At 38.5% G+C, this 22633-nt stretch overlaps 1 protein-coding gene across 1 annotated transcript in view; it reads right to left on the bottom strand.

Annotated features, from left to right (window-relative positions):
- Positions 1-6671: 6671 nt before the first annotated feature.
- TLE4 (TLE family member 4, transcriptional corepressor) overlaps positions 6672-22633 on the bottom strand; it is a 95869-nt gene continuing 79907 nt past the window's right edge. Inside the window, 11 exon segments of the mRNA XM_041396282.1 lie at positions 6672-8396; positions 10008-10084; positions 10403-10553; positions 11185-11332; positions 12218-12465; positions 13553-13844; positions 14600-14819; positions 15117-15249; positions 16422-16574; positions 17600-17653; positions 18199-18318. Of these exon segments, the coding sequence (XP_041252216.1) occupies positions 8289-8396; positions 10008-10084; positions 10403-10553; positions 11185-11332; positions 12218-12465; positions 13553-13844; positions 14600-14819; positions 15117-15249; positions 16422-16574; positions 17600-17653; positions 18199-18318 (1704 nt within the window). The 3' untranslated portion in view covers positions 6672-8288.

Raw genomic sequence — 22633 nt, 5'->3', positions numbered from 1 at the left:
TGGGACTGAGCACCAACCACCAAGCAGAGATGCCGGGTAAAAGGCAGAAAAATTAAATATTTTCCTTAAGCTTCAAACCTGTCATCTTTTGAAAAAAATACATTCTTAGGGAATGTAACATTCTTAAGGAAATTAACTGTCTTATACTTTGTTGTTCAATTATGCCACATAAACAAAAAGCAATAATGAAGGATTTCTACTTTCTGCTGAACCGCAAGTACAGGAAAACCAGAAATTGCCAATCTGCTGAGACTTTGCACACAATGGAGAGCTGTCCCAAGATGATGAAGGGCCTACATCACACATTTTTCGTGATTTTTAGTGGAAAAAAAGATTGTCAAGAAGCACTATAAAAGACAAGATTCTTTTCTGAAAGATTCATTGAGACTGAGTCATTGACTCATAAAATCATAGAATGCTTTGAGTTGGAACAGATCTTGAAGATCATCCAGCTCAAACCCCTTTCCCTAGATACCATTCCCTAAATACCTTCCCCTAGAGCTGCTCCATCCAGCCTGGCCTGAGACTAAATGTTAATGACTCAAAAAAATAGCCATTGGCAAAAGCAGAAGGTGCTCAGTTGAGGCCACGTTTGCACCCCCAGCTGAAGGGGTGGTTTTTGGGTTTTTGGGTGTGTGGTGGTAAAATCTCTGGAAACAAAACAACCCCAGTGCAGAGAGGTGCACACCCACCACCAGAAGATGAGCAGGACAAACTGACCCCTGTTTAACATGCTGGGTTGTGAGCCAGATAGGGAAGTCAGTAACAAGCAGATTCTGTAAGGTGTGACAACACTTTTTTATCATGACAATTTCTTTCTTTACACAATTGATCCAGGTGTAAAAATCCCCAATCCCATTCACATTCACACACAGGCCTGAGGGTATTCATCCGTTCTGAGGGCCACAACTATGAGGCAGAGGCAGCAGTCATGTCTTAGGAGGGAGTCACAGGCCAGCAAAGACCCCAGAAGCATTCTCAGAGTAATTTCTGGGGCCTTTGGCCAGAGGACTGCTCATGATGTGCAGTGTGCTATCAGAGTGTACCTGTCTCCCCCAGGGATGTTTGACAACCCTTCTCTCCCATTCTCTTCACCCACCAAACTTCTTTCCAAAAGAAACACCCCTTCATTCAATTATGATAATACATTCTTTTTATATGCCGATAACTATGTAAGAAGGACTGAGAGAGACCTATGAGCTATGCATGCCAGGATCCTGCAATCACATGCCTATCTTCATAAATGTATCATTCTCTGTCTTAAAAGCAGTCTGCTTTTTCCTGGCAAGCTCTGCATTGGAAAGCCATTGCAGGGTAGCCCACTCCTAACAGAGCCTCTTTAATTCCAGACTACACTGTTTCCCTCACTTGTTTTTTTGTGCTAGATTTATCTTTCAGCTGTAATACCATCACTCTTGATTAATAGACATTTGAAGTATTTTTAGATGCCATTTGTATCTGCTCTTGGTCTGCCACCCTGAAAGATTAAAAGGACACAGGCTTTCCTTACATGACACATTTTCCATCCTCTTGTTTTTCCAGTCTGCCTGGTAGGGTACACTCTTTTCCCTATCAGTTCCATTTTCAATTAAGATTTTTGAACACGGGTGACCAGGTTTGTACTCAGTATTCTAGGGAAGGTCTCACCAGTGCCTTGTATAATGGGAGCAATACTTCCCTATTTCTGTAGCAAATGCCTCTCCAGACACATCCTATATCACATTTGTCTTTTTCATGGCTGTCTCCCACTGGCACATTGAGCCTACCTAGAACTCCTCGCTGCTTCTCCTCCTCTGTCATTTCCAGATGATTGAGCACCTGCGAAGCTTGGTAAAGCAGAAGGGTCAGCTGCATAGAGGACTGCTCCTACTGCATCTCTTTATTTAAGACTGCTCAGAGAAAGAAGGAGGCATAAGTGAGACTGTAACAGCTGTCACAGCAGTTGTTACAGCCAGCAAAGTCCTGTGAATGCTTCCCATTCCCATTCACTGAGCAACCCCTGAGAGCAAGACCAAGCCACGTGCAAGAGCATCTTTGGAGCACTGAACACCAGCTTCAGGAAGGCTCTCAGCGGGGGAGGAAAAAGTGAGAAAATATCATTGGAGTCACATACAACCTGCAAGAAACCCAAAAACTGATATGACATAGAGAATAGAAAAGCTATTCTAATTATTCCTAAAGCTTGGATGAAAAAAGCAAATTTGCAATGGAGGTGGGAATTTTTTTATTCAGGCAAAGACATGTGCATAGTTAAATGGGAGGATGACGTTAACATTTCTTTAGAAAAAATATTTTCATTGAAATATTAACATTGCTGCTCATACGAGGTTATAAAATGAGCACTTTTTTTTTTTTTTTTTTTTTTTTTTTTTTTTTAATAATATTGCTTATGTGCTGGAGATTGGAAAGCCTGGTAACTATCCTCATTCTTTCAGTTGCTATTTTTTTGTTAGGTGGCCAGACACACCATCATTAATACCACAAGAGGATTCATGATTATTTATTCTAAAATGGGTGCAAATCGGACTTCATACCTAATACCTTAAAGCCATGCTGAAACACAAGATAGTCTATTATCTTTGTATCATATATGTTTTCTTCCCACTTTAGCAGAAGACTGACAGTTTATAACACAGCAGTGTGACTGCCTCATTTGCACATTTACAGTGCTTGATAAAGAGTTGAAATGCTTGATTCCCCAGAGGTTCTCCTTGTTCTTTTCCCAACAGAAAATGCCTCCCTATATTTCAATACAGCTGTGACAAATTTTTCAAAATAATGGATAGCTAGCCTTTAGATAATGCCTTTCATGAAGAAGAACATAAAAACATTTTACCCTGGGCTCATGCAAATCATTTCACTAGGTGTCAGGCAACACAGAGCACAGGCTGGAATCAGAGTTAACTATTATTCCACATTCCAACTCTTGCCCATGGTCCTGGACCAGAGTTGTCCTTAATTATCATTACCATTTTTCATCAAACATATCCTAAATTACAGTAAAAAAAATCAAAACAGAATTGCTGAAACCCCTTGAAGATGAACCTCTAAACCATACTGGACAGATGGCAGATTAAAACATGCAGCTAAAATTCCATATTGCTTTTGCTCAGGAAATGAGGTAACACCTTTGACCAGCAAATCAAACTCAATGTTTTCCCTAAATGTTAACAGCATTCTCTAAACCCTAACTTTTAATAGCAGCTGTATCACCTATTCTCATTTATGGTGTTACTGTAAATTGTGCTACAGCATATTTGTTATAAAATTCTTCAAGTATAAGGACAATAACGGAAGAAAATTACTTCTTCAAGCACCAGCATTGGGGTATTTTTTAAAGACAGATTTGATTGAAAGGTAAAGATTAGCTTAAAATTCCTCCACCCCTTCTTTTATTTGAATATGAAAAGAAAGTGTAATACAGATGCTTACCTTGATACGACTTTAAAAGACAGTTTGGGTCAATATAATTACTGTATAACAGCAGACTTGTTTTTTAAATCCTCAAATATTTGTACTTACTGATTTTACCCTTCAGATGTATTTTAGCATTCTGGGGTAATCAGCTAAATCCAAACTACAGATGCACAAGTAGCCACTACACAGTCCTTCCCCTAAATTTGTACACTGTGCATATGACAGGTTAATCTCTCCCAAAACAAGGAAAGATTTATTTCTGCAATGTTTTAGAACATAACCACGTGAGTCAAAGTGACCCCACAGAAGAGCTTCTTTGCACTCCATGGCAGGTTTATGGACATGTTGTAAATGTCAGACTACACCATTTTTAATAATAAAAAAAGACACTATAATACTGTTTCCTTGTAACTGGGACAGAAAATAATTTGGTAAGAGTAAGAACATTTATTGGTTTTGACATAAAAATTTCTTCCTGTGCAGTGGAAACGCTGTAGTCCAAATACTGGAAGAAACGTGAAATCTCAAGGGCTATGTTCAGTAACTCCTGGTTCAAAAGCAGACGTGGCAGGTGCATTATTTAAGAGCTTGTCAGAGATGATCTTCTACAGCACACCGCTCCAGGATTCATCTCTTGCTATGTTCTGGGAAGGGGATTCTCATGTAAATATATGGCAGAAATGGCTGGCTGCACATCAACCCCAAACTGCTCAACCCTCTTCAACACCACTGTGGTCACTGCAAAACATGAGTATCAGAAAAGCTCTCCAGTACTGAAGGCAAATACCCTCCTACATACCATGTGAGAGCAGCTCTTTGGATGAGCTATTCAGAGTGTATTTGCTCTGAAAAATTCGAAGTGGCATTCTTCTCAGTAGCCATACTTGATGTTCTAAAGTGTTCTTGTATCACTGTATGCAGTGTTAATTTGGTGCCACAAAGATGTAGTATATTCAATGTAAATGAGAAACAGTGCAGACCAAGTTCTGCTTTAAATTTCTTGACTCCTGCACATACAGAAACCGTATTGTATTTTATTTTTTCTATTTTATATTTTAATTTAATTTTCTTTCACAATACAAATCCTTGAGAAGCTAGTCACATCAGGATTTCAGTTGGAATGATCAGAAATAAATAGAGTAGTAACAGAAGAAGCATTTATTTGTGCCAAGGACCTAGCATGCTTTTATAGAATATTGTCCAGGCATATGTAGACCTGCATAGATACCTTCCTGTTTCTACCACACACCTATCAACATTTCAGGAAGAAGGAATTTTATATGTGCTTCAGGTGCCAGAATTCAGTGCAATACACAAAATCCAACTTGAACTATTCCAGTACAGACTTAAAATCCCTCATACATGAAAATCATGACTGGTAAAGTAAATTTTATTTTCTTTTTATGTAATGGAGTAGCTTAAGAAATAAGAGAGAGAAATCACTTTTGGCTAGAAACAGAGAAATATGATTTAAAATTTCTTATATTTAGAAAACACTGATTTGATAGGAAGTGTTCCCTTTAAGTGTACCTATACTGGCCAGTCAGAAAAGATTTAAAAATCAAAAAGAAATGTCTTTCTTAGTCAGTCACTGTACTAAATAAGATTTGAGAAGAGGAGAATACAGAAAAAGAGATGGTTGTACCATCTTTGGAGTGTGTTTGCCACAAGTTTGTGGCACGAAACACATCTCTATCAAAACACTACACACAAAATTGCTGTTGCAAACAAAACTAATGAATGAAAAAGGAAGGTAATCCTCTGTATGCATAACAGAAAAACAGAAAGTAGCTGTGTACCATCTCTCACTTGCACTCAGCCCTGAAGGGAAAAAATCATGATGACTACACATTTAACTGCAGTAATCCTGGATTAAAGTATCTGATTCCTACACTGTTTACAAGCCATCAATACAAACATTAATAAGCAGATATATGGCAGGCTGCTTCAGAAGTATATTACTTTGCTGTCAAAACTAGCACTGTTACAAATTCAGGTGTATACAATGTTTTATTCTTTTTAAAGGAATGCTTTATCTTAGATGTTTTAAGTAATCTCATGCCTGAACTACTACATAAAAATACGACATCCTCTCCAAACGTTAAGCAGGTGGCTTCTCTCTTTTTAGTAAACGCTGTACACCCTAGCCTTTTATATTTTTGAATGGCTTTGAAAAGACAAGGTGTCTCCAATATGTTTATAACCAGTAAATTCTATTTCTTCAGACAAGAGTAAATATTAACAGAAGGTATCTGTACTATGTTTACTTTTATGGAGCATTATTGTATTAAGTAGCACAGAATCTTAGTATTAAGTGAAACCTTACATTATTCTGGGGGGAAATCTGGAAAACTCTTCACTGTTAACTCTACGGAACTGACAGCTCTCACGGAAACTTCCCTCTACACTCTCCCCCATCAACAAGTATTACCTAATCACTCAGAGTACAAGCAAATTACTTCATCAACTTACGTTTTGTTTTGACATTTCAGGAAAACCCAAAATATTTCTAAGCTTGGGGTCATGTACCAGCAATCACCACAGGCTGGCATATCATGATAGGCTTACATACTTGGGGATTTCAACCATGCACAACATCATTTCAGAAATGGATTATAGAACAACAAAATTCAAATTTTTCTTTGGATTATTTTCTATTTCCTTTTTTTCCTGTTACAGACAGCATAACTCCTCCTTCTATCACCCCTCCCAGCAGTGCATTGATTAATTTGCACTAGATCACTTTAACTTGTGTTCATTAACTTCATGGAAGCTGGGCTAAATCCTTGATCTAAACCCAAACATCAGTGAGAGAAGTCTGCCTGAGAGCACAAACAGACTTTAGGTCTGGATGAGAAAACCCTGGTGTGATGCTGCAGTGCAGCACCCCTTCCAAATCATGCTGAGCTCCACATACTCACTGGGCATGTGAGTAGTAACGGTCCTCAATTTCACTCTCTCCCCAAGGTATGGGATAAATATGTCAGACAGGAAACCACAAAACTGGGAAGAGGCAAACTCTTAGGTGACAGGCGAAGTCTGATGCCTCCAAGTGTTCAGAATCAGTGCAGCTAGGTAACGTGAGAAACTGTAAATTCATAGGTTTCACTATCTCAGCTGAAACTCTACATTGTGTTTCAGTGGCAAAACAAGTATCTGTAGTGGTATGTTCTGTGACTGAACGGCTGCACGTGTGACTGAGATTATCACAAGCACGAGAATGAGGGAGGAGAACAAAAAAAGAAAAATGCATCTTAGAAGTTACTTATGTTTAATGCTTAAAAGTCTGAATGCACAAACAATAATCTACCATTATAGAAGTACTGGTGGTCAATACAATGCATTAGAACTATGTACAATGACACAGTTTAGTATCAAAATCTTTCTACAATGTAGAGTATTACGAAACTGTTAATGACATCAAACACTAAGCACTTAAGACACCATTTTTTGCTACCACATTTGGAACTTCAATAAACAGTCCATTTTAACTTGCAGCATCAATCCATTTCTAGTATGAAATTAAGTAATTTTCTACTTATACAATAAGATTTATCTACACGGGTCTCTTGATTTTGATCCATAGCAGCAAAGGCACTGTACATCAGCAGATCCACAGACTTAAAGATTTTTTTTTAAAGCATTCAAAAAAGAAAAAAAAGTCACAGATCATAGTTTAACAGCAACAACAACAACATAAAAAGGTAACACGTTGTCTCTGGCACAATGGCTCAGTCTGCGTCCGTCTTAGGGACATCCAATCAAGACTTGGATTGAACTGCTGGCGAACAAAGCAAGTCCTTATCCCAATGAGAATCCATTCCTTTTTTTATGTCGGAATGAGTACTCTTCTAAATCCTACCTCAGAGGTCATTGCTTTTGTAGTTTGTATATTGGTAGGCATCCATTCTTATTTCAGTGCAGTTTCCAAAGAACATATCAAATATTTTTCATAATCTCTTGTAATTGAAAAATTGCCCAAAGACACATATCCCCATTTTCAAGGAAACATTGCAAAAGTTTCCAGAAGTAACAAAGGTATTCTTTGAGGCAACTTATTGTACTCTCTGCAATATAACAAAGAGAGGTGTTTATATTAAAAAACCTAGCTTGACACCAAAATGCTTTATGTTTATCAACACAAAAGCATTGAGAACAAATCTGTACACAAGATGCTATATTAACATTGCAAATATATAAATTAGCACATTCTTACTTAAAGTGAATTTAATTTAGATGTGAACTGGATTTGCCATTCATCACAGGCATGTAGATCACTGGCTACAGTTTGCAATTTCCTAAGTTTCCAAGACTGTCTAAAATAGTTAAGATACAGCATCTTCCCACCAAATAATTATATTGTAATAACACTTAGAGGTCTCATCCAAGAACAGGACTAAAAAATATAACAAAGTTTATTTTTTTAAATAGAAACTACAAGTCTATTTAGTGTAATTTTAACTATCTCCTGAACATCCTTCTCCAAGATCCCCAATTTATCCACCTGCAAAAACACAAGTATATGATGCATCTTTCAAACTAAAGCTGGGCTGGACAGCTTTATTTAGACAGTTCAATGTTAGGAAGCCTTTTTTAAACAAAATAAATACATTACAGCTATAATACATAATTAAAGAGTCAAGGTCACCGTTATGTATGCTTATTCCATCTTCTTCCAAGTAGATATCTGACAATTTGGTATCACAAGTTCTTAATGAACATTCACAAATTAATAGCAAGTTAAGAAGGTAAAAATAAATTCTACAACTGTGATGAGCATTTAAGTTTTCAGTTTAGAAAGGAAAAAAAAAAAAAAGGAATATACAGCAAAGTGCTAGGAGAAGGAGTTCTGTCTGCATTCAGATTTGTCTCTAATAAATAACTTCATAGACTGTAGCTTTCTTGTCCCCAGAGCCAGTGACAATGTATTTGTCATCCACAGAAATATCACAGCTAAGCACAGATGAGGATTCTTTGGACTACAAGAAAAAAGAAAAGGAAAAAGACAATTATGTCTTTCCAATTCTTCAATCCTGAAAGGCTTGAAGATTAATTGGAAGAATTTATAGATAGGGAATACATGAAAAGCTCATTAAAGTATCACTACCATAGAGGCAAAATTTTTTTAAATACTTTTGTTCCACAGAAAGATCTATTATAAAATAAAGCACTGGTAGAAAGGGAAGTGAATATTATGGACCTACAGGTAACCTATCAATCAAACAATAGAAGTAGTTCTTCTACATACTTTACAAGAAATGAGCATTTATTAATATTTTATGCATTCCATTTGCATAAAAATGAATGAAAACCCATCTTCTTCCCATTTCTTTTGTTGTAAACAAGAAATTCACACAGAGAAACACTTCAAAGCCCCACCTACCCACAGGTATGAAACAAAGAGACCACAGAAATAACTGTATCTCCTCACTGCTTCCCCAATACAAGAAGACAAAAGCTTTGCACAAAGGAATTTACATTATCACAGAGGACTCAAGTAGGAAAAGACACTGTGGTGGAACAGGATACACAACAGGTGTGTAGGAGCTGGATGGGACACAGGGTACAGCAGGTTGCAGTAGATCTGTCTCTTCTGGCTTTGCTGTCTGTTCTAAGATGAAGTGTATGCATTGCCTCACTCACCTTGCTGTTTCAGTGCGTGTTTTCTTTACATAATATATGTCCACATAATTTTCTGCCTGTTACCACAAGAGCCAAACACTTTCCAGTCATGCTGTGTTTTAACAAAGACACCTCTGTTCACTGCACTAGAAGTTTCTTTATCTACCCCTCAGTAAGAAAGCTGTACTGGAGTTTTGAACATCATTTTTAAGAGGGATGTGCTCTTGTTAGGATGATTAGAAATGAATAACCTCTATCAGGAAAATGTAGACCCCACCTTTCTCATGTCAAGACAAACAGCACTGTCTCTAAAAGTGGAGACATGGCAGGCATCCGTACACATAAGACTAGTAATTTAAACTACAGCCAGTTAACGGTTAATATAATAAAAATATTCCCAACCTAGAGGTACCTGCTAGTGAAAGAATGGAAGGACATGCCAAAAATCCCACTTTTCTATAGTGGAACTGAAATGCCATAAATGCCCTCTGGGCACAGAGGCACTATAGATAGGCTACAGCTTCCAGTTACACTTCAATGGGCCCCTCCATATCGCTTCAGTCTTCAGCTCAGGAGTCTGCTGGTCCAATCCATCAACACATCTCATCCAAGAAAAACATAACATGTTGAAAGTGGCTTCCACTGGTTTAGCTATATTTTGGACCTTCAGTGGCTGTTCACCTAACGACATAACTTGGGTATTGTATTCCACCAATATGCAGAAGAAAGTGAGAAAGAAGGGTATTAAAACCAATTTTAGATTAAAGGGCTACTTTACTGTAAGAGCTGAATTAGTGAAATAGTAGAAAGGACAAAACCTTTTCTTTCCCTAACTACAAACTCTTTAAGGACTATAGTATTTAGCTGCATTTCCACCTGAAAACTCCTTAGGCTACTGACACACCCTAAGATGTGCAGCTCTACTGCACTGTAATGTCTGTGGAAAACAGCTTCTAGGAGATTATTACCTGGAATATACTGGCTCCATAAGGTGTTCTCCAAGCATTAAGAAGATTATCTTTTCCAGTGCTTACAAACCATTTGCCTGCAACAGATTGTTTAGATGTTATTGCTGCATTTTGTTTTCAAGGAATACACCTCCAGAAACAGATGATCATAACAAAGCATTCACACATATCCAAAGAACAGTAACATTTTCATCTGGTTGCAGTATGATGTTCCATCAGTAAACAAGCAGTACATAGAAAAAAGCAGAGTTTTTAAAATAACCTTAATACTTAAATTTAATGCCAAATTTTTAATTATATTCTGTACTTCAATAACTGCATTGCACTTTCATTTGAAGATAACTTTGAATCAGTTTTTCATGAAGGAAAAAACTGATTTAGAATGATTTGCTTACCACAGTGAGCAAACTTGAGTGACAACACACAGCTCTCATGAAGATGCAGCTGATACTTGTCTGGCTTAGTAACATGCAGCACCTCGACATTGCTGTTCTCCATTCCTACTGCCAACCACTCACCAGTTGGACAATAGCCCAGTGAGAAGATCTGTAATTAGCACAGCACATGCTTCCATCAGTAAAGGAATGAACTTGAGATATTCAAAACTGACCCTTGCTACACTGTTAGCACTATGCAAACTCACATTTCTGGTCTACTGCAGTTTTAAAAACATGATAATCCAATTACTAGAATAATCAAGATAAGTTTGTTCATGCAAACACTGCTGAAAAACTATGCTATTAAATGTTATTAAAACTGCAATAGTGAAGTACTGAATCAAACTATAAAAGTTGATGTCCAAGCTTACCTGACAGCGTTTAAAAGTATTTTTGCAAAATATTTTTGAACTTGAATCTACAGAAATGAGAACAGATTGCAGAGAGGAACATTTTAATCTGGCACTTGTTTTATAAAACTGAATCTCCACTACTCCCATGGGAGAGGAACTAATCTGTCAAAGCCATAATCCAGATAGACATCTAGCTGCTACAAGAAAAAAAAACCCGAAAAACAAAAATGAGAGTATGGAATATGAGACTAACTGAAAAATTCTTTGGAATTCTCTTTGAGACTGTTTTTTTTTTGCTTATAAAGGAGAAAAAAAAATTAAAAACATGCTTGTTTTAAAAAAACATGAGAAAATTTTGTTAACATGCCAAAGGTTCTGAGACTGAACCTGTGATGTGAAGTCATGTTGCTGTAGCTGTCTCCCTTCTCTGAGATCCCAGGATCTGACTGTATTGTCCAGACCTCCTGTCCATAATTTGGTACCATCATTAGAAATGTCAATACAGCTCGCTCCATCTGTGTGGCCCTGAAATTGTCTGAAAATATTAAAAGATCAGCACATTCTGAGCAAAAATACAAATACCTTCTTTCAGTCCCTGGGTTGTAACTTAAATTCCAATAGCAATCCCAGATGAATACAAACTCTGGGACAATCATATGAATTTTTTGATGAACTGATGATGCAATCAGGCCAGAGAGCTAATGTGATTTCAAAAAGAACACTTTAGGAGTCAGGTACTCTGGAAATCTTTGCTGCTGGCTGTGTGATACCCACTACTCAACTTAAAATAGCCATTCCCCCCAGAAGACTATAGCATGATCAGCAAAATTACCTTAGTTTAAGAAAAATGTGCACTGTTGTTAAAAAAAAAATAGAGCAGCCTAAATGGTAGCATCAGGTAATAAAAGCTTGACTTACATGCAACACTGATATTACATGTAATAACATATACACAGTGCAGTGCACAGAGAAGCTCTGTATGACCAGCTCCTAACATACTGTCTATCAGTGTTAATCACCAATCATTACTCCTGAAAGCTAAGTCTGCAATGCAGTAATTTACACATATCTTTACCCGAGACATGTTCGCTGGATCTCCGATTAAAGAAATTAGAGTGAGAGCAGCGCATTGCATGGAAACAGAAAAAATAATCTGCTCAAGGAATCTACAGCAGTATGGACATCAGCTGATATTTAGGGAATTATAGTTATGGGCTAATCAAAAGCCTGGAACTATGGAACTCTCAAAACCTATAAATAATTATATAGACTTTTGTCAAGGTATTACCATGGCTATGCTGAACAACAAAATACTGAAAGCATCTATGCATGGAGAAAATAGAATACATATACAAAAGCACATTTACGGCTGTGCTTAAATAATTCTCCACAACCTGATGACCCACTTTGGTCGACCTACCTTACTAAAGTCTGGTTATGCAGATCCCACACTGCAATGTTGCCATCGCTACAGCAAGAGAAGCAGACCTTGGAATCAGGGCTGATAGCTAGGGCATAGCAAGCTGGAGCAGAAGATGTCAGCTCTGCTTTGATGCGAGGAGTTGGAGCTGCCAGGTCCCAAATGGATAACGTGCTGGCTTCCCCACCAACAATCAGGGTGCGGCCGTCAGGGAGCAATCTGCAGGAACGGATGTAGTTGTCTCTGTTCTGTGGAGACAGAAGCCATCAAGAGATTACTCATGAGGAAAGAAAACAGCATTAACATGAGAGCAGAAATCCATAAAAGTATTGTATTCCCTCCTGGTTTTAATGAGCCATTTATACTTATGACAATGATAAAGTGTATTAATGCCAGAAAATTACATGACATTAGGGAAGTACTTCAACTTGATCTACAAAACTCAGTAGTGAGAGATATTTAATCTTAATTAGCATCAAAATGCAAAGACCTGAACCCAGCCCAAAACAATTCAGGATAGCTGAATTTGACAGCTGGTGTAGAAAGTTATATTTTCATACTCTGTTTATTTCAGCACATTAACCTCTCAGCATGGGAGAGTACCAAATTCCCTGCACACTTTCCCCCTTCCCATTCCAGTGAGACTTGCTGCCACCATCTAGGAGATGTCAGAGGAAAATATTTGGGCAATTTTCTTCACTTGTGCAGCAACTTGTGTAGCAATTCATTGTAAGTCTACACGTGCTGCACAGTTCTCATTTTACTGCCTCTGTAACAAACAGCAACATCTTAGCAAGAACTGGTAAATGACAGGAGAAAAGCTGCTAACAATAGTTCATCTTGTTAGCACATTCAAATAATTTGTGAATAACACTCATGGATATTTTTAATTGCCACATTAAGACAGGTCAATGCATTCATACACATACACAAGATACAAAATACGTGACACAATTCCCAAATATTCTCAGAGAATACAGCTGCAAGACAGCAATTTTTAGCATGATCGGGTATCAACAAGCTGTAAGACTGCCAGCAAATGTCGAAGTTTATAAACAGTATTTGCTGTGCTGTTTTTGATCTTTCCTCCTACCACAATTTTAGGATATTAAAAATGTTTTGACTCTTTGCAGGAGAAAAAAACCCACAAGTATGATGAGGAACATACTTCAACCCCAGTTCTAATAGAAACAACAAAATTAAAAACGCAACACCAACCTCTGATACAATGACAGAAATCAAATACCCACTTGCCCTTTATATCTTAGTGATATCACCGCAACCTTAACACAACTCCCCATCTTCTTTTAGTGTTGTAAGCTGCTGTTCACCTACCAGGCAGTCCAGCTGAGAGACAGGGCTCTTGTTGCCAGGGTGGCTGATGTCCCAAACCTTGACACATCCCTTCCCACCAGTGTACACATGCCTCGTGGGGTTGCTGATGGTGACTGCACACACAACTTCCCCGTGGTTCAGGGTGTTGATCTGACGGGCATGGCGAGGGATTCCTGGACCGATGAGGGCATCAGGAGGGAAAGGAACTGGCTGCATCTGACCATCTGCACTTACATGAAATGAGTATGCTCTGAGGGGAAGAAAAATTATGGGGATGATTTAAGGAGTTTTACTTCAAGGCTGTTTAGGAAAACAGAATCAAAGATGTGCTTCCCTTGCAGGCATTCAGGTTGTGCCCTCAGCTCAATTTTTTTTCACAGACATTTCACAGAATATTCTGAGCTGGAAGGGACTCTCAAGGATCATTGAGTCTTAAGTGAATGGCCATATGGGGACTGAACACATGACCTTGGTGTTATTAGCACCATGCTTTACTCAACTGGATTAATATCAGGTATTTTAATCACATAAGGAAAAAGCATTTATTTATCTGTAGCATGGCCCTCCAAGCATAAAGACAGGTGCTCAGCTTTAAATGTGGAAAGTCAAGCACCAATCAAACCAGCTTTTACAACTCACATTATGATGATTTCTGGCATGAGTGAGGCTATATGACACCACTCTTAACTTTGGATGGGAATATCACAGCCTGCAGAGAAGGGAAGGAAGGGTGGGTCAGGGCCTTCTGGAAGACAGAAATAGTTGGCTGGTTGCTGCCAGAGCATGGTGGGTAGCTGCGTGCCAGGGGACATTTGGCTGCTTGCTTTACTGACTCTTATGTGGCAGCTTCAGCTGAACTGCTGCCAATCTGTCCTGAACGTACTGTGGGCCCCAGGCCTCTTGAGCAAAACTGCCCAGCACTGTACCTAAGGGTGCAGTGAAACTTCCACCAACACTGAGGAGTTAAGAGTCCTCAAGGCATGGTTGCTGACAGCTGACATGACAGACCAGCTACAATGCACTGAAATGGAATTTTTTGTTTTGTGCATTGTTTTGGGTTTGGGCTTTATTGTTTTATTGGATCGTCCATAAGCTGCTGCCGCTGCTGCTGCTGCAGCTGCTGCACTCATTTGAGGGGAAATATTGTGTAGACCAGCATAGGCAGCTCCAGGGCTGGTCAGCTCCCCGTTCATACCAGCATGTGGCACGATACCAAATGGAGCAGGATAAGGACACGGTACTGCCATAGGTGTCCTTAAACCTGAAGCTATAAGAAGAGGGGGGGAATTGAGAAGTCACAGAGGCACTTTAGAGCCATCACATGCAACACGAATTTGGAAAACTGCAAAAAATCCCAGAAATAATCCAAGCCAACCAGCCAATCAGCCAAGGAAAGCCACATATACATATGTGTATATGTGCACAGTATTACAGTGCTGAAGAACCAGCTCAGCAGCCAGTATAAGCATCTGTACTGCACTGACTTGTCATTACAGATTTAAAGGGAGTCTGACAAGGGACAGATGGTCACTGTTTCACACCACCAAAATATATGGACACTAACCTATCGGGTCCACACCTGGGGGTTTGCCGGGCACTGGCCTCAGTCCAGGAGTGGAGTTGCTGCCTGGAGTTGGAGCATCAGTCCGTGGAGTTGGGGTATTTGATTTAGACACAGGAGTGGTAGATTTCTCATTCTAATCACCAAGAAGGAAAAAGAAAGGCAGTTTGTAAACAATTTTGTCTTTATCGCTAGTGATTAGTGATATTAGTGATATTTAGCTTCTAGGTTTGGGTTTCTCCGTGGCAATGAAGAGAAGATGCAAAGACACTGAAAAAGACAGAATGGCTTTGAAAATTAACTACAGCCTTCACTGCTTTTTTCATCAGAAGAATCTGTATGATTCAGAATTAGGGAAATGACTGAAAATAATTTCCCTCTGACAACTGGCAGCATATGTGAAATCAGTCAGTGGTCTCACTATGCTCATGGACCTGCTCCCATTATAATTTTCTGTGAGGCATGGACAAGAAGAGTAGAAAAAAAAATCCCCAAACTGACCAACTACTCATACCCAAGTGTGGTGCTAGAAACACAGGATGAAGACAGTGATGAGTATAAAGTCAGGAACTGTGCAGTGCTGCTCTTGTGACACGCTCATTCATCAGACACACCACTGATTCCCAGGCCTGAACCTGTCATTCCATCACCATTCCTGAGCACTATATTCACTTTAGGCTTTCTTTTTATTTATTTTATTTCTTCAAATAATTGCATACCCTGCCCTGTGAAGAACCAAGAGGGGAATTACTGTGCAGCTCAGGTAGGTGATTAACTGTGGCCACAAACAGGAAAGGAAAGAACACCCCTTGCAGGCAGCTCTTTTCTTTTGCATTTTGATTTGCGATGCAAGTCAAGGAAGGCTCTTGTAAATGACAGATTACTTTTTAGATAGAAAATAAAAATTATTGTTGTTGTATATAGCCTGATAATTCAAACAAAGCTAACAACCAAATCACATACAAGCAGGGAACTGAATTTGCTATAAACCACAGCACAGGAAAACAGCTCAAGAAACCCCTGTGTACTTTTATTTATTCTCAGAATAACAGTTCTTCATATGGGAGCAGAGAAAAATGTCTCTCAGAACACCACATCTATCATCTACTCACACCACCAGTGAAAATAACTTCTTCCTATCCCAAAAAAGACTGTGGACTTTCTATCAGACTCCCTTGAAAAGATAAATTAACTAATTCCCAGTTCTTTATTGACAGCTGTGGAAATACAAATTGTGTCCAGACAAAAATCTGGTAAGCATGTATTTCAGCCTATGATTAGGGGTCAGAAGCATTTTGTAGCACTTACAAGGCTAAGTTCTTTGGATTTGGAGGAAGGAGTACTGCTAGAGGATGCAATAGATGCCGGACTAATTGGTGCATCTTTTTTCAGCAGTCGAGTCTTGTCCAAGCCATTTTCCCGTGGAGAGTGTGCTGGGCTCCCACGGGGAGAAGAAGGATCCTAAATATCAGGAATATGGGTTAGCATAAAAACTTCATACCAGCCACTAGTTCTTGTCTTGAGCAGTCCTCTGATGCCTTAAGTTTAGCTTTCATGTTTTCCAGATTCTGTACTGCATTAGTATATGACTCTGAACTTCGTATGTTAGCAAGTTCTCCTCACAGTTTAGTCAGACAAAATGATCCATTTCCAGCCCGAGAGCCAAGTACATCATTACAGCCTCAGACCCAAAAAGTGTCAACAACAGCAATTTGAAGAGAGCAGTCTGGGAGGATGGGACTTCATAACCTGAAGCTGTAATTGTACAACTAACCCCAATATGTAAATGAACCAAAACTTATAGAAGTGTGAAAACTCATGGCCAGTTGTCCATCTTGGGTCCACCTTGGGTGTAACCCTGGCCAGGCTCTTGTACTGCCTAAGACGTATCATTTGAAGGCCTTTTAATAAATACCTACTTCATTCCTTTTACTCTGTCTAACCTCTGTTCTAGGCAGCCTCTCAAGGCATCACCTCATTTGGAATGAAGATCTGTCATAGGAAGTGACATATTCCTCCATTCTTAATTGATTTAGCTGATACAATTGTAAAATTGAGAGGGATAATGGAGGACAATTTGGTTTTTTTAAAAAACTCTTAAAATTTGATGCCATTAAACTATGGATAAAAAATAATGCCAAAAATCTATGGATATTGAAATAGGCAAGTAAATCTCTTTCTTCAAGTGACAGATTAAAAAGATTTGATGCATTTGGCAGACCTGATAAGGTTCACACATGAACACATGGCCAAAGTTAATGAAAAGACAGACACTCTTACAAGCTTTGTAGAAGTACTTACAACTCTGTAGAAGTAAATGCTTCAGATCTGATTTGTATTCTAAAGAAAGAGGATACAACTGGATTCTGTCAGGCATTTCAAGTTCAAATGCCATAATCCCATTCATAAAATCAATATGCACAGAAACCACTGAAGATACCCTCACCACCCTTTCTGTAAGGTCGAAAAAACACCATTGTGTATACCTCATTGGAAACGTCAACTACCAAGTTGTCATCACTCTTTTCACCATCACTGTCCTGCAATGACAAATCACAATGTGTTAAAAAAATTTATTTCATACCCCCGTATCTCTTCAAAACTATGAAAACAAAGGAAATCTGCTCACAAATCTGCAGTGTACCATTCACTTTTACCAAACTTTATGTGGTAATACAATTAAAATCTTTCAGTCATCTACAGGGCTTCTGCTTAGCAGGATGCCACAACTACAGCAGTCTTGCCAGTTCTCATATTGGTGGAGAAGGACATGGGGTGAAAATCTTCATCCAAAGTGGCACTGCACTATAAAGTGGAGTCAAGAGAGACTTCATCAACAAGTCCCAGCTTAAGTAAAGCTCAGCCCTATTGTCAAACAACTTCCAAATGCTTTGCATTTATACTGTTAAAAACAGTATCAATCATATGCACCAAAATGTTTAATCCAGCAGAGACACTAGAGGTAGGAAGCAAAAACCAGTTAAAATCTGACCCTCATTTTAAAATTAGTTATGCAGCAGAAATCAGGTGAAACTACAGAGGAACACTGAAATTCAACAATACAGAATGTAGACAATCTACTCACATAACGAGCTGCTATTTCCTTCTCTTCTGTTTTCTGTTTTTTACTATCTGAAGAATAATCTGTTGAATTTCTGTGCTTTTCTGCTGTTCTGAAACTGGCTGAGGGAGATACAGAAGAACTCTGTAGTCCAAAAAGACAAGAAAGCATCATCAGGCCCTCATTCACAACAGTGGTTCATCTGTCACCACCCCTCAATACATTTTACACTGATAGTATGATCTGGAGCTGTCGTCATAGACAGCATGTTGGGTTTTAACCAGTGACAGCTACCCAGCAAGTGTCTCATATTAAAAACTGCACTATGTATTGCAAGGGACAGAAACAGGGGATCAATTGACAGATCATAGTGGCTATCTGCACTACCAATGGGATGAATTTTATGAATACTGTGCACTGGTCTTGTTTTGGTTTGTTTCCTGTACAAATATGCAGGGTTAAGTCAATAGTCCCAGTAGAGGGGTGTGTGTTTGCACATGTGCGTGTGTGTTTGCCTGTGTAAATCAAAAAGAACAAAGAGGCTTGAGGCAAGTCACACTTGAAAGAGGCAAAGAGGTTCAAAAGGCAAGCAAACATTTGAATGAAGATTTCTACCAAAGAAAGAAGCAAGCTTCTGAACAGTTTTGGAGTAGGCAAGAACAGGAGAAAACACCTTGACTCATTTTATTTTGCTGCCTTTTACAATTACAGGCTATGCCTGCAGCAGACAGAAACAAAACACAGACTGGTTCAGTGATTCTCTTGCTATTCTACAGTGCTCACCTAGTAATGATTGCTAAAGAGCACACGTGGACAGGAGAGAAAGGAAGATAATGTGTACTTTAAGCACTATCATCCAACAGCTCCACTCTACTCCGTTAAACAAGGCAGGCAACATTTATCAAATTCTACCACATTTCCAAGGCTTTGTAGAGTCTGTATCTTTGTGTGCAAAAAAAGGAAGCAATGAAAGATGCAATGTTCCCACTGGGACTGATTTTAGTAGCAGCAGCAGTTTTGGCCCTAGTTCAAGAAAGCATTTAAGCATGCACTAAACTTTATCTCACTCTGAAGTCAGTGGTTGAATGTACATAAGTAAGGATGTGTTCAGGCTTTTTGCAGAATTGGAAATGACAGCAATGGAGATGAAAATAATTGTCAGTTGAAATCCTGCTGGCTGTTTCTGTCTCTGTCCTCTGTTTTTACTGGGGTGGTGAGGAACAACCAAAGAAGTCCTGACTGATGGATTTTAGATCCTCCCATTCATCCAGAAACAGGTGTTTGGGGTTTTTTCCTCCATGCATGATGGACAGCTGTTTTTCCACATAAAACTCTACCACACAGCAATTTGGTTTTGGGGTTTTCAGTGCAGCTATTAACACGAATACAAACCAAGAAATTAGCATTTACATTGAGTAACTTCTGTTCCATCACTATTACAGAATTTCTTCTTTTCCTTATTATATCACAAGCTTCTGGTAAGGATTAGGAAAACTTAACCACAGAAATTAAGCTGTGGTTATTGTCCAAGTCACATAAGGGAATGTAACCACCTACTGGGACACAGGTCCTCCTCTCCATTTTCCTGAAATTTACAGTTCTTGAGAACAGCAGCTCAGGTTAACGAGTGGTAGAATTTGCAAAAATCTTCATATTTTGGATTGGTAATTGTTAATTACGATCTAAGAACACTGAGTGGAAATAAAAATTTCAGAACAAAGCTAGTTTTGAAGGCACAGCCAGTGCCTTTCCCATACTGTGCAAATATATCTTAAAATACTAATTTAGTTTTAAAGCAGATCATCAATCAATGATTATAGCCAATAATGCAAACTAACAAAGTTATTTTTTGCTCTGAAGCAACAACACATGTTAAGACATTTGTAGACAGCAGTGCCAGGGTACAGAAACCCTTAAAATAAAGGCCAAGTAGAAACTCAACATTAAATGAACTGATGACTTGAAACATGTATTTGTTTCTGCAACGATATAGCATAATCTTCTGCAAAAGATTTTTACACTAAGCTCCTATTACATTTATATTCATTTAGAATTTGGAAGGCAGTAGCTTGTAATGTGAATTCAATTCATTATTTCTCAACTTCACCCTACAGAAAGCAATTTGCTTTAAAACGAAGAAAAATAATCACCAATAAACCACAAATTAAAGTGGTGTCTAAAGAATTAAACTACTGCACTTATTTAAATAGAAATATTTATTTTCATAAATCTGAAACCATACAGTTCCATTTTTCACAATCTGGTTAGCTATGTGCTATAGATACCATTTTAATCTTTGATTTCACTACTTAATAAAGTAATAAATTGAAGGTCCCTACTAGAAAGACAAAGTAGCTAATTATCACTAGCACATTAAAGGATGAGCACCACACTGGGCACTGGGGCAATGCACACTGCTTAATGGTTAAATTGCTTGATGGATCTGACCTTATACCAATATGAAAGGATCCGCCTGCAGTATTCTTACCTGACATTAGCAGTAAAAACAGAGACAACTCACCTACTGACAGCAGGCAGAACCTCCGTTACCAATCTGAAATTAGGCCAGTGTACTAGGAGTGACATTATTTTACCTCACAAGTCAATTACTACAGACCAAATCTAAACGCTCCCACTTTTAAACAGTCACACCCCTTTCCTTGCACCAACGCCCCTGCAGAACTGCCTTCTTTTCCCTTCAACACGAAATGCACCTGCCACACTAAGAGGCAAGTGAGACTTCATGGGATGGATCTCTTATGCTAAGTAATAAAGATATGTCACAAACATGGACAACGAGCTATAGTCTGGATCTTCCTATGGACCTAATGCTTACTATGTTCACTGTGTGAGAGTATTAATCATACTGAGTTCCCTCTATTGTTTGTAACAGCTTTTCAGTCTATAAGCACTGATAAGGACCTACCCTCATTGAGAAATAGTGGGATGTAACAAGGTCCTCATGGTTTCCACTGACATCAGATTCCTGCAAACAATCCTGTACTCACCCACACCTTGGCTTCCGAGTGTGCCAGCCCACAAACTCCAGGAGAGGTCCTTACATTTTCAGATGGTAAAAAAAACCCCATCAAAATACATTGTTCAGCTGATTGATAGACTCTGCCCTGTTCCATGATTAAAACATCAGTTCTGTCCTGATGGCTGCCTTTAAGAAGCTGGAATAGATAGCTACTTAGAGAAATTAAGTGATTCAGCACTATGACTTGGAAGGCTGTAACTTAATGGGCCAGAGTCCTTGTTTTAGTAACTATTAAAATTTATAGCGAAATGATGTCTTTTTACACTGTTGTTTTCTTCAATAAAATGCATTAATCTACTAGAAGAGTAGCATTTTCCTATTAAACAATGCTGAGTTTGCTCACATGTAATAATTACATCAGACACAGGAAAAAATACTCTTTGGTGAAAGTAGGTTACACTTAGTTTGTGTTTGAGAAAAACATACCAGTTTTTCATTTTCTGCTTTGGTAGAACATTTTTATTAATGGAAAATACATCACAAAATGGTGACAAAAAACCAATGAACATACACATTTATAGAAAGGCTGAGCACATCACCATGTTCGCATAACTCACTTAAGAAGCAGAACAGTGTCTTTCTAGTACTGGACCCACAGTATTTTTTGCACTAGGCTATAGAGCATAGCATGCCATGATTCAGTCTCTGTTTTGGGCAGTGCTGAGCACAGTGCTAACTGAAACGGTCTCCCACTAGAAGGACCATGCTGTTTTCTCTCCAACACCATCAGGACACTGCTCCTGCTGAAGTATCAGTGCCACACAGGTGCAAATTAAACCGGTATCCAGAGAGCCACACAAGCCTCTTATGCAGGCATAAAATTCTTACCAGCATATTCACCGTCTGTTTGGGATAATTAATAGTTCAAATTGCTAGGGGGGGCGGGAAAAATCACTGTTTTACCCCCAATTTTTACTGGAATTTAGCTGCATCAACATACGTAGCTCACACTGTAATGTGGCAGAAATCAGTGTGGAAATCATAAATCAAATTGTACAGCCATCCAGCTGCAAGCCCCAACTCCCCATATGCTGACTTCCCCAGAAAAGACCTGGCCTGAGCACACTAAGTGATAATTAAATGAAATCAGTGTTAAAAGTAATGACTAGAGATGACAAGATGAAAAGCCTTCCTACATGTTAAAGCTGGTAACTCTTTAAAGCATTCACAAGTATGACCATTCCCTAGTGCACCCTTACTACTATGCCAAAATGATGTATTTGGAGTGGAATAATTAAAACAATAATTCTCAACAAAGTGGGAATTACAAGATAATTTACCATACTGAAGTATTAAGCAAACTGCAGTAAAAGCCAAGGATGCTCAACGCTAAGGTCAATTACAGTATAATTATCTGAATTACATTATTGCTGTTATAAAGACTGTTGAAAGTATAAAAGAAACTATAAAAATGGATAC

This window comes from Onychostruthus taczanowskii, unplaced genomic scaffold (genome assembly GCF_017590055.1).
Source record: "Onychostruthus taczanowskii isolate IOZ18803 unplaced genomic scaffold, ASM1759005v1 scaffold129, whole genome shotgun sequence".
Classification (NCBI taxonomy): Eukaryota; Metazoa; Chordata; class Aves; order Passeriformes; family Passeridae; genus Onychostruthus; species Onychostruthus taczanowskii.
This window is presented reverse-complemented; position numbering and strand designations above follow the sequence as displayed.